This window comes from Chanodichthys erythropterus, chromosome 4, assembly GCF_024489055.1.
Source record: "Chanodichthys erythropterus isolate Z2021 chromosome 4, ASM2448905v1, whole genome shotgun sequence".
NCBI lineage: Eukaryota > Metazoa > Chordata > Actinopteri > Cypriniformes > Xenocyprididae > Chanodichthys > Chanodichthys erythropterus.
Genome location: NC_090224.1, coordinates 7,084,549 through 7,096,701, shown reverse-complemented (window position 1 = coordinate 7,096,701; position 12,153 = coordinate 7,084,549). Strand labels below are relative to the sequence as shown.

Here is a 12,153-nt window from a genome sequence, read left to right as displayed (position 1 = left end):
TACAAGAGACATTGGATATTGAGACTTACCCAGCCATTCAACAATGGCAGCCTTGGAGAAGCCTTTACTTGATTCACACAAAGACAAAAAAAATTGAAGAATGAACTAGAAAAAGAAAAAAATCATGTTGAATGCTGAAAAGGTGATCTCAGGTAAAAGGCACTTCATTGCAATGTAATCCTTGTGCCATACAAAGTGAAAAGTATGAAATATGAAATGTATTTTAAAATGCTGGGGAACAGGATTGATTTGAATGACAACAGCCAATCAGTCTCAATAATCAATCAATCAATCACTTTATGTATAATTGCATTTGCAGTTGTAAAAGTGGAATAATTCCTGTGACTGATGATTTACAAAGTAAATTGGGATAAATATGTTGGTGTAACACTGGTAAACATGGCTGTTAACAAAGATGGCAATGGAAGACAAGCTTCCCTGTGCCTCTTCCCTGTAATGAAGATTATTTGGTCCATTCTAATATCATCTTAATGATAAGCACATTTCAAGTTAATCTGAAAAGGGTTCAAGTATAGGCCTTTGTTCCATTACTAAGGAAGTATTACCATCCATAAAGTATAAAATGCCTTTTGGGATCCATCAAGGATCTTTTTCTTTTGCTCACTTTGCTTTATTTGTTTCACTGTAGGTCTATTCAGTACACTATTACAACTAGTCAATCATTCATATATTACTTTGTATACTTACTGGGCCTGCTTCAATAGGGTATTAACAGTGGCTTTTGTATGCATTCCTGCAGCACTGATGTTTTATATAAGTCTCACTGTTTGCAATGAATTAAACCCATGGTGTGTACAATCTTATAATTGTGACTTTATTTCTCACAATTGCTACTTTATTTCTTATATTTGCTGTTGATTCAGATCAAATTAAACTTAAGCTATCTTGCATTATGCAGAAATAAAGACAGAAATCACTTAAAGCCATCTTTTCAAACTAAAGTCTTAATTATAATAAAGTTAAAATTGTGCGATTTTAACATAACGTAGGGTAGGCTAAAGTTGCCAATATGTTTACTCCTTGATAAAACGCTGTTAGGGGGCACAAAAGGGTGCCTGTAAAAAGGTGGAAACCCAGGGGCCTAGTAGGACTATCACTTGTAAATTGAGCTTTGCCATCAGATTTTAAAAAATATTTCCTTTTTCATTACATTTCAGATGTGAATACAAAAAAGTGACAATGCCTGTCTACCGCATTACAAGTTTGCTCTTGTTATGTTTGATAATCCCTTCAAGGCAAGCCAAAGGATGCCTGACTCTCGGGCACAAGTACTACTCCAAACCAAATCCCTTGAACTAAAGAGATTTCTCTGCACTTATCTTTCAGTCCATCACCGAGCTAAGCATCCGATTAACAGCGTACTATCCATCTTGGACAACTCTTCTGCTGAAGCTAGCTAGCATGTACGAATAGTATTGTCACGTACATGTTACTTTTCTCAGCGCTGGTAAGGTAAACCGTATTGACCAATCACAGTCATTGTGAATGCACGACAATGTATGCTGCGTTCACGCCACCTCGTATTTACCGAAATCTTGAGATGACAATACGTGACGTTATATTCGGAGTTGTTCAAGTCCTTGGGCTTTGGATTATGCGTTTCCATGGCACCACTATCAACGCCTGCCTATGAATCTACAGCGGTCAGGTGGTACACCGGCTACGTGGTACATCTGGGAGCTTTCAGAAAACTCCCAGTTTACAAGCTGTAATTACGAGCTCTACGAGGACGTGAACCATTGACTGTAAAAGACGTGAACGCTTTTTACAAGCTAGAATCTCGTAACTACAGGAATTACGAGGCCGCGTGAACGCACCTTTATTTCAAACATGAGTGCAAAGGTAGATTTCCATTTGTTGCTCAGATATAAAACCTTGAAATTAATATATTTACTTTTTCGTATGCTTCAAGTAAGACAAAATCCAAAATGCAGACAACACAAAAGACAACGCAGCCAATCGGCTTTAAAGACCCTTTTCCCGTTTGGCTATTTTACATCTGTTTACATATGTTACAGTAAATGGTGAAACCATAGATAGACTGTAAATAAATAAATAAAATAAAATATTGAGGAGGAATATTGAGGTTTTAGTTTTAATTCTCGTGAACACCTAACGATTATATATACGTTACAATGGTATTCAAATTTATCATATTTATTTTATACTGGAATACATTCGTTGTTATTATTATTATTACATTTTGATGTTACCACTCCATTGTTCAAATAACTAAAAAAAAATCACACAAAGCAAAAATAAATTTCACTGGTTACGAAAATTAAGTAGGCAAAATAATCATTTTTGTTTGTTTTATAAATCTCATCATGTGCGATGAATGTGGGACATGCGTAAACTACGTACGTCATCAAGAATGCGCAAAGGGCGGATGTTGCGTAAACTTCGTACGTTCGGTTTGTTATTGATGGCGACATCATGCGAACCGTTAGTTTAGTCGATTTATTTTCTGTGTTTGCAGTGAATAATTTTAAAACAGACCTGTCTGCAGTTATTTAACAAGGATATTAGGCACTGACGTCGAATCAAAAATTTGTAAGTATTTTGGCCTCCACCGTATTTTGCCATATTTCTAGAGTGTATGATTGCATCTCTGTTGAATACAATATAATGAATTCAAACACTGTACTGAGTTGTTTAACGTTATGTTTAATAACAATGTTGTTGTATGTTAGCGCAGTATGTAACTTATGTGAAAGAACCCTTAAAGTAACTGCGCTGTCAACACCTTGTAATCATCACGACTTCAAATGTTCACATCTTTATATCCTAATTTAAGCAATGCTGTTTTGTTTAGCTATTGTTTTGGCTGTGATGAGAATGGCAGTGAATTGGCAGATTACAGATTATGACAGATTACTCTTCTACGAACATTTGATAAACGTCGGCATGTTTGTCAGCCTTTAAAAGTAAGATACATCTGCCATTTGGTTCTACAAACCACAAAAACATCTTAGTATCGTTACTTAAGATTTTTACAATGAAAAAGGCCGTGTTATTGTCATTAAAACTGCAGAGCTTTGATAATAAAACTAAGCATTTAAATATATCACTGAGGCATACCGTTGGGAGATATAGAGTGACAATTTATTTTTATCTAATATCTAATTGATTTGCATAAGTTATGAGAATTTTCACTTTCATATAACAACATCTGCACCAAATTGCATATCTTTGCTCCGTTTGGGCCTCTAAATAAAAGTTTTTTTCCAATATTTCCTATTCTCACTCAAAATTTGATACATCACAAGCCTGATGTATCAAATATGATACAAAATATATATGCAAACCTTTTTTAGATTTGCTTTTAATTTTTGTCTATTATTTCATGGTTTTACAGGGTTAATTGTATGAGATCTATATAATGGAGCTATTTTTGGTTCATAATGATAAATGAAATGCCTGTTTTTCACCAGAGCATCATGAAGATGGACACCTTCTCCCTCTTGGTCAGAGCAGCTCTCCTTGCTTTGTCGGTTCTTGGGCAAACCACAGATGTCGAAGAGCTTGCCCGAATGAATGCCGACTTTGCTACCCGGCTTTACAGTAAGATTGCCAGCGCAAATGATGACAATGTAGCTGTCTCAACCCTCGGGGCTACCTTAGCGTTAGCCACATTAGCATCCGGAGCTGGTGGTGCTTCTCGCACCGAGCTGCTACAGGGTATAGGTGTGGCCTTCATGGAGAAAGAAGGAGAGCTGGAAAGAATTCAGACCCTACTCCAGCAACTGAGGGTGACGACTGCTCAAATCCAGGCCACTGGCCTCTTTATGAAGCAGGACATCAAGGCAGATGAAAACTTCAGCAACCAGGTTAAGCAGTTTTATGATGCAGATGTTCAAAATGTGAATTATGCCAATGGACAGCTGGCCAAAGGGAGTATCGATAGTTATGTAAGAACCAAAACAGGGGAAAAAGTCAAAGACGTGGTGGAGAATGTAGATCCACAAAGCGTGGTGATGTTAATCAGTGCAACGTTTTTCACAGGTAAGAGAAAAACAAATGATTAATGTCATAATTTACATTTCATCTTAATATTTCAAGTAGTTATATATTGGTTATATATTGCCTTCTGCCAAGAAAAATAGTCCATTACAATGTACAAAACAATCAGCTTGTTATAAATGCCTATTCAACAATTCCAGAGAGCAGTGCAATAGAGTGCCCCAGGGATGACGGGTTTTTGTAGGCAAAACCCGGAAGCGAGTTAGCATTTTAGGACTTCCGGTTCCAACGCCGTAAAGTCTATGGGTTTTTTGAATGGGTTTTTGCTAAATCGCCTGAAATAAGGTCTGTGGTTAACAAAGCCTCTAAATACTTTCACGTTTTGACATAAAATATGCCTATGACATAAAACACACCAGTTATAACCCGCTTGTGATTTTTTAAACTTTTACTGTGTCTTAAAATCGGCGGTTGCTAACAAATTGCTAAAAGGGACTACATCCTTTGGCGAGGACTTTAGACATCATCATGACAAACAGGACATTTGGACTGCATTTCTCATGGAAAAGTGGATAAGTATTCATACACAGCGCAGATCATAATCAGTGAGCATGTTTTTAAATAGAGTTGTTTTCTAAATAAAGTTTGGGGAAGCTTGGTGGTGACCTCTATGGTGGTGACGACGTTGATCCGCGACCATGGTGTGCTGTAGTCTGTTTATAGCCTACTGTTAGCCTTTTATATCTGACGACTTTATTTAGGCTTCAAAATCTATAAATGTTGTGTTAACTTGTAAAGATTATCTTGATAGTCAAAACGTGTAAGTGTCATAACCCTTTGTTAAACACAGAGCTTATTTTCTGCGATTTTTCCAAAAGTCTATGGGAAAAATGAATAGGCTTTCAGTCGAGGGAACCCCTGCGCCGCTAACTTCCGGGTTGGCCTACAAAAACGCGTCATCTCTGGGGCACTCTATAAGCTTTGAAAGAGTGACTGTAAAAAGATATTCTTTCGATCTTTAACAGGTTATTGGCTGCAACCCTTCAATGCTACCTTCACCCAAGAAGAGCGTTTCTATGTGAACAAGTATAAGATTGTGCAAGTACCCATGATGCTCCGTTCAGGAAAATTCTACCTGGCCTATGACCCCACATTAAAGGTTGGCATACTGAAACTGCCATGTGAGGATGGCATTGCCATGCTTGTCCTTCTTCCAGATGAAGATGTGGACTACACCTATGTTGACGAATCCATGACTGGTGAAGTGTTCCGCGGATGGGTTGCTAAGCTGAAAAAGACGTGAGTCAGTCTCTCACATTTTCGCAAATCAATGTGTTTTTTTTAAATGACTCAAATCTCCATCAAACTCATGCTGAGCAGCCAAAGTGAGCAATCATATGACATGCTCAACGCAGTTTATAGTTACCCTGTAGAAACATGCAAATTCAAGACACATTTCTTTTTTATTTTTCATTGAAAAGATGAGATTTATTTCTCTCTTCAGGAAGCTGGAGATTCAGTTGCCCAGATTTTCACTGAAGCAGTCCAACTCACTAAGTACAAGTCTGCCCAGTCTGGGCATTAAAGAGATCTTTGGGAGTACTGCAGATCTCTCTGGAATCAGCAGCGATGAAGGCCTGAAACTGTCAGAGGTTTGAGATCTTTCTAACAATACAAGGAGACTGTTTAAAACTTTATGTCAGTTCATTTTTCATGGAACCATGATTTTAACTAGTATTGAAATAACCAGGAGGGTGGATGTGTATGCATACATACACTCCTGTTCAAAAGTATGGGGTTAGTAAGATTTTTAAAATGTTTTTGAAAAAAGTGTCTAATTTGATTTAAAAAAAAATAAATAAATAAATAAAAGTATAAAAATAATATTGTGAAATGTTACAATTTAAAATAACTATTTTCTATTGGAATTTATAAAACAATTAGTTCCTGTCCTTGATTCTGATTGGTCAATAGATGTTTTATTCACGATAAAACATGGCTATGACCGCTTCACTACACAATACCCTTAGCAACCACTCTTAGCAACGTAAACTGTATGTTCTCAATTGATATTGTTCATTAAAGCTTACTGTATTATGTAGAAGAGTGTTGTGAGAAAAGATAGAGCGAGCGAGTATATTACCTGCATTCAGATTTAACATTTTCCTTCAGGTCAGTCCTATGTTTATAATAAAACATCTGTTTAAATGTCCGATATATTATCTTGTCCTTTTAACAGTTAAGGGGTTTTCCCGTAACTGACAGCGCTAGTCAAAGCTTTTGTTAATTGCGTCTTGTTCCGTGTTCACAACAATTCAGTCTTTTCAATTTAAAAGTCTTCGCTACTGACTGACACACTCATAAAGACAGTCTTTGCCACCATCTAATGGCGTAATAATGTAACTTCTGTTGCTGTTCATGGTCAGGGACTAATTTCTCAGCAGAAGGAAGGCTTTTAGAAAGAGTTTACTTCATGAAAGTTGCATTGTTACATATTTTTTTGGCATTAATATTTGTATTGTGTGGTAACCGTTTTATAAAAGCAATAAGGTGCACGTCGTGCCTAACAACGCCCTTCAGCAGTGACTTATTCATGATACAGCTCAGCCTCTCATACCTTAATTGCTTACATATTTTAAAAACTTATTGACCCAAACTTTTTAAATGTTATATATAATAAAATTCTTTGACATTTATGTATTATATAATTTAATTCTGTTTATTTCTTAAAAAAAGCATGTACTGTGCATATTAGTTATATGGAATGGTAGTAAAAGAAGTGATATACCAGCATGCATTAACCAGTGGTGCTTGCATTGCTTCCAGGTGGTACAGAAGGTCACCTTGGAAGTGGATGAGACCGGAGGCTCAGTGGCCGATGCCTCCATCAATCTCTTTACGACCCCTCTTCCTCCCAGGCTCACTTTCAACCGACCCTTCATTTTCGTTGTTTACCATGAGGCCACAAAATCCATCCTCTACATAGGGCGTGTTGTCGACCCAACTAAGAACTAAATATGTATAAAGAAACTACTAATGGTGTACTTGCATGTTAATGTATGAGTAGAAGCTACACTCTATCGAATCCTCACCATTTGTTTTGCTTGAATAACCAACTTATAATTTAAAATTAATCTGTGTACTATAACAGAGTAGTGCTTTTTATGTTTTAAAACCAAAATACCAGTATAATATAGATACAATACAATGTCTGCTAAGAAAATAACTGTAAATGTATAGTGTTTTCACAAATGGTTGATTTGGGAGATTTATTGATGGTGTGATGGAGTGTTACCCACACAGTATAATGCTACATGTGACAAGAAACTTGTGCTTCTGGAGATATGCTTTGTCAGTATCGGCATAGTATTTGTATTAACACTTCAACAGGCTGTTCAAATGCAACTCATTAAAGCACGTCATATTCAACATGAATTTTATTCATTGGGTACTAAGATGTTGGCGTTAATCAATCAGGTGCTGGGCAGCACCAGGCACAATCTCATTGGTGGGATGGGATGGAGAGTTCCAAAACTCTTCAATCATAAAAATACATAGTGCTTCTTTTTCTCTTAGCCACTTCAAAAATATAAAACAGAGAATTTGCAAAGCATGCTATAATACAAGAAACAAAATAATGAGGCAGTAAATTAAATACATTCAATTACTCCCCAACTCTCGGTTTTTCATGTTATGATGTATGGTGTGAGTTTTTGTGTGAAATAAGGCAGAGATGGATCAATGCAGACCTTATTTGATGCCCCAGCACATCTTAAGCCGTTTCTGGTATAGAAGAGAATGGACACATCAAAATGGAGGGACACTGCTGCTGCTGCAGAATGAAAAGTCTTATAGAAAGGGGCTTTAAGTCAGAAGGCAAAGTGGTAATCACTCTCTCCCAGACTGCATTCCAAATGAATTCGACTTCCGCTGTCTGTCAGACAAGAACAGAAAAACAACATCAAAGAGGTTAAGCTCACATTGGCTGAAACATTCCAGTTTATAATCATAAAATACTCAACGATTTCACCAACGATGTCATATGATTAATAAAAGATTATAAGATGATGTTCAAAAAATACAGGATGACACTTCTATTCGAAGTCTCTATCTGATAAGTCTATTCAGGAAAAACGTACACAGAAAGCTTCCTAGACTGTGTGTCTTTATTCCCGTTACTCCGGTGATCCACAGAGCTGCTCGTGTTGCTGCGGATCAGGACGGGCATGGAGGAGGATGATGGGGTGGAGGAGATTGAAGAAGCAACATTGAAGTGGTGCGGTCGAAGGTTATCGTCTGGAAAACAAACAAGAACTGGTAAATGACAGAAATTTGAAGGCAAGGAGCAAATGGTGTTAAAAAGTATGAAATTCTATTAGTTACCATTTAATGGTAGCATAGGACTCTTTCCCGATACAGGGCAACTTCCTGAATCCTTCACTTTTCTGAAGAGAAAATTGTGAATATAAAAGCAATTTGTACCACAGTGAAACTACTGGTGATGGGTCAATTCATGATAAAATTTCAAAACCCAGACAGAGCTCAGCTGGTGTAATCCACTGCATCAACACAAGAGTGATGACACGATTATTTTACGTACAAGGTTTTGTCTGGGTTTGTCATCTTGGGTGTCGTAGGATGGCCGCTGAGGGAACGACTGCGAGCTAGTTTGGCCCTTCGCATCTCCTTACCTGAAAACATTATTGATGTTATCAGTGTTGGGAAAATAGGCACCTACCAATTCTGACTTTCAGAAAATATTTAAATTTTGATGTCATTTGTAATGTTAAATAAAAATTATAATGAAAAGAATAACAACATAAAATAATTATTGCAGTGGTTTCCTGTAGGTTCATGTACACTACCGTTCAAAAGTTTGGGGTCGGTAATATTTTTTTAATGTTTTTTTTTTTTTAATAAAAGAAGTCTCTTATGCTCACCAAGGCTGCTTTGATCATCAGTAATACAGTAGAAACAGTAATATATTGAAATATTATTACAATTTAAAAATAACTGCCTTGTATTTTAATATTTTAAAATATAATTTATTCCTGTGATAGCAAAGCAAAATTTTCAGTTGCCATTACTCCAGTCTTCAGGGTCACATGATTATTCAGAAATTATTTTAACATGCTGATTTAGTGCTCAAGAAATATTTCTTATCAATGTTTGAAAACTGTTGTACTATTGTACAAATTTTCAGGATTCTTTGATAAAGCCCTGAAGGCATTTTTAAAGTTGCTGTTCTGAGTGACAAAAACAAAGTGTGCTCAAGGGAAACTTTACATATCTTTCTTATTTGACATGCAATAACTCAGGAAGGAAATAAGGTAGGAGGACAGTTATTTTTTGGTGAAGTTCCCCTACATGTGAGCTGCATTTTGATCAAATTTTGCATAAAGTAATCAAAAGTTATAGCATTTGGAACAAAGGTAGTTGTTTAGTCCTTGTCACCCAAAAGGCATTTTTAAAATTGTTGTTCCTTCGTTAGGAATATCTTGTGATCGACACAATGGATTATGTTGATTTTGGACATTTGAGAATCTGCTGTAAATAATGTTGTGCCATTTTCCACAGTCAGAGCATGTTTCATTAAGTTATGAGTGAAAACGTGACATAAATGCCACATCCGTATATTATTTACATATGGATCTGGGGGATTAATCAAATTAATCTGCATTGATCATGCATTGTAAAGTTCAGATTCTAAGCTTGACAGCTCAAATTACACCTATTTTGTGCTGATCAAGGCAGTAGTTTTGAAAAATATGATTATTAATTTTTTTGTAGCGAGGTGGTGCCCGCCACTTTTACACGTTTTAGAGGGACTACTCAGCACTCGTTAAGAGTTGATCAAAATGGTTATATGCACTAAAATCTGAGTTTCTAAGCTTTAACAATACTTATTTTGGGTTATTCCTGTCAGTGGTTGCTTAGTAATTTGATTATGAATTTTTCCTTCGGGTTTAAGGGGTTTGTTTTAAAATCTAGAAAGTTTATAAGAACAGTATTTATCTGTAATTTTTTTAATATTATTTTGTAATATAAACATATAAACATCTATAACTAACTTTTTAATGCATCAGTGCTGAACAGAAGCATTCATTGCTTTTAAAAAATCTTACTGACCCCAAACTTTTGAAAATAGTGTATATGATAAAACAAATGTTTTTGCTATTTATTTTCATAACGCCATTAACATTATTGTACATCAGAGGAGGATGCTAACCAGTAGAATTGGATGTTGCTCCTAATGTAGATGCTGACATTCCTTTACTACCAGACATGCCTGACTTGCTGTCTCGTTCTGCATTACAAACAAAAAAGTGAGTATTCATAAATTTACATTAGTATGCTAGAAAAAACATCCAATGTTTAAAAGAGAAGATGCCACTCACGTTTCTTCTCAGACTGTTTATCTCCAGTTAGTTTGGCCTCACTCTGCTGTCTTTCTAGCAGTTCCTGTGTGTTACAAAACCACAAAAACAACACTTAAAATTTCATTTTTGTCTTGTTTATTCTAAAGTAAAATATACATGACTTCCCATATTTACATGGGCTTTTCAGGCCAGATCAGCTAAGAGTTAAAGGGTTAGTTCACCCAAAAATGAATTCTAAACTGTCATTAATTGCTCACCCTCATGATGTTCCACACCCATAAAACCTTCGTTCATCTTCGGAACACAAATTAAGATATTTTTGATGAAATCCGGGAGATTTTTTTTCTCCCCTATAGAAAGCAATATAAGTACTACTGTCAAGATCCAGAAAGGTAGTAAAGACATTTTTAAAATAGTGAACAAGACTAGTGGTTCAACCTGAATGTTATGAAGCGACGAGAACACTTTTTGTGCGCAAAAACAAAATAAAAATAATGACTTTATTCAACAATATCTTCTCTTCTGTGTCATTCTCACACACTGTTTACATTCAGCACTTCCAGGTTCTGCATCAGAAAGCCAGATCATTATTGGCCGGCTCCTGCATCAGCAGCACACGCATGTGTCGCGCTGCTCATGAGTACATACTGAGTCAGAGTTCAGACGCAAAACCTGGAAGTGTTCATAAGTCACTTCATAACAATAAGGTTGAACCACTGCAGTCACGTTGACTACTTTAACAATGTTTTTACTACATTTCTGGACATGTGGTAATTACATTGCTTTCTATGGGGGATAAAAAACCCTCCTAATTTGTGTTCCAAAGATGAACGAAAGTCTTACGGTTGTGGAACGACATGAGGGCGAGTAATTAATGACAGACATTTCATTTTTGGGTGAACTAACCTTTTAAAGTTTCTTCAAAGGGTGAACTAACCCTTTTAAGAAACCATAACTAGCATAACTTGTCTTCATAAAAGGATCAAAAAAGGGTATATCTCTCACCATTTCAAGTAAAAGAGTCTCCTCCTTCTCCTTTTTTTGGTCCAAGAGCTCTCTTTCATGCCTTTTATGATACTATAAATATGAAGAGTTATTTCAACACTCGTTTTCAAAACAAGACTGCTGTGGTGTATAAAAAATGTCAGAACAATTTAATGGTAAGGGTTAAAGTCACAGATCTTTCATACCGGCTCTGTAATGTCCATTTTGTCCAGCTCCAAAACTGTCTGAGAAAACATAATACAGTTTAAAAAAATGTAATTACTTCTAATTAATGAAATGATATTTAATATATGAAAAAGTCTTAACAAAAGACTAAAGGTGCAGTCACATTTACTATTATTCAGTAAATTTTTCACTCGGAATAAACACAATCTAAAATTTCGAGTGCAAAAGATTTTGTGGCGGATTCAAGTTGATCAAATGAATTTGCCACATTGACCAACAGAAAGCTGTTTGGTTTGAAAGTGACTTCTCAGTGAGCTGTGCTTCATATGTCGCTACACTATTGACAATAAACAACAGATCTTTATTGCTAAATTTTGCCGACACTTTGCTAATGTGACCGCTGCTCCTTATTAATGAGAGCCTCACCTTACGCAAAGTTACCACTACATCTTTATCCTTCTCGCGGCACAACAGTTTCCGCACACAGAACTCCAGCTGCTGAAGTAGATGTTTGTCTGTTGGTCTGATGGTGGATCTCAGTTTGGGCAACATATAACAGAGTTTGTACCTGCCAGAAAGTTTATTTTTTGTTGAATAAAAGAAAACAATAAGCAGTAAT

General features: G+C 36.1%; 2 protein-coding genes across 5 annotated transcripts in view; one reads left to right on the top strand and one right to left on the bottom strand.

Moving 5' to 3' along the window:
* Positions 1–2,406: 2,406 nt before the first annotated feature.
* serpina10a (serpin peptidase inhibitor, clade A (alpha-1 antiproteinase, antitrypsin), member 10a) lies at positions 2,407–7,197 on the top strand. Its single transcript, XM_067383894.1, has 5 exons — positions 2,407–2,574; positions 3,456–4,026; positions 5,010–5,283; positions 5,489–5,636; positions 6,811–7,197. The coding sequence occupies exons 2-5, from the start codon at positions 3,462–3,464 to the stop codon at positions 6,997–6,999; spliced, it is 1,176 nt and encodes a 391-aa protein (XP_067239995.1). The 5' UTR covers positions 2,407–2,574; positions 3,456–3,461; the 3' UTR covers positions 7,000–7,197.
* Positions 7,198–7,350: 153 nt separating this feature from the next.
* Positions 7,351–12,153, bottom strand: part of ppp4r4 (protein phosphatase 4, regulatory subunit 4) — a 52,303-nt gene continuing 47,500 nt past the window's right edge. For 3 of the 4 annotated variants that reach the window (XM_067383893.1, XM_067383891.1, XM_067383892.1), the window contains 9 exons: positions 11,961–12,102; positions 11,555–11,593; positions 11,370–11,441; positions 10,383–10,446; positions 10,214–10,291; positions 8,585–8,675; positions 8,368–8,429; positions 8,124–8,280; positions 7,351–7,918 (listed from right to left, as the gene is read on the bottom strand). In XM_067383893.1, the coding sequence (XP_067239994.1) occupies positions 7,873–7,918; positions 8,124–8,280; positions 8,368–8,429; positions 8,585–8,675; positions 10,214–10,291; positions 10,383–10,446; positions 11,370–11,441; positions 11,555–11,593; positions 11,961–12,102 (751 nt within the window). In that variant the 3' untranslated portion in view covers positions 7,351–7,872. Of the gene's footprint in view, positions 7,919–8,123; positions 8,281–8,367; positions 8,430–8,584; positions 8,676–10,213; positions 10,292–10,382; positions 10,447–11,369; positions 11,442–11,554; positions 11,594–11,960; positions 12,103–12,153 lie in introns of those variants that run through there. The other variant, XR_010894954.1, reaches the window with a different exon arrangement.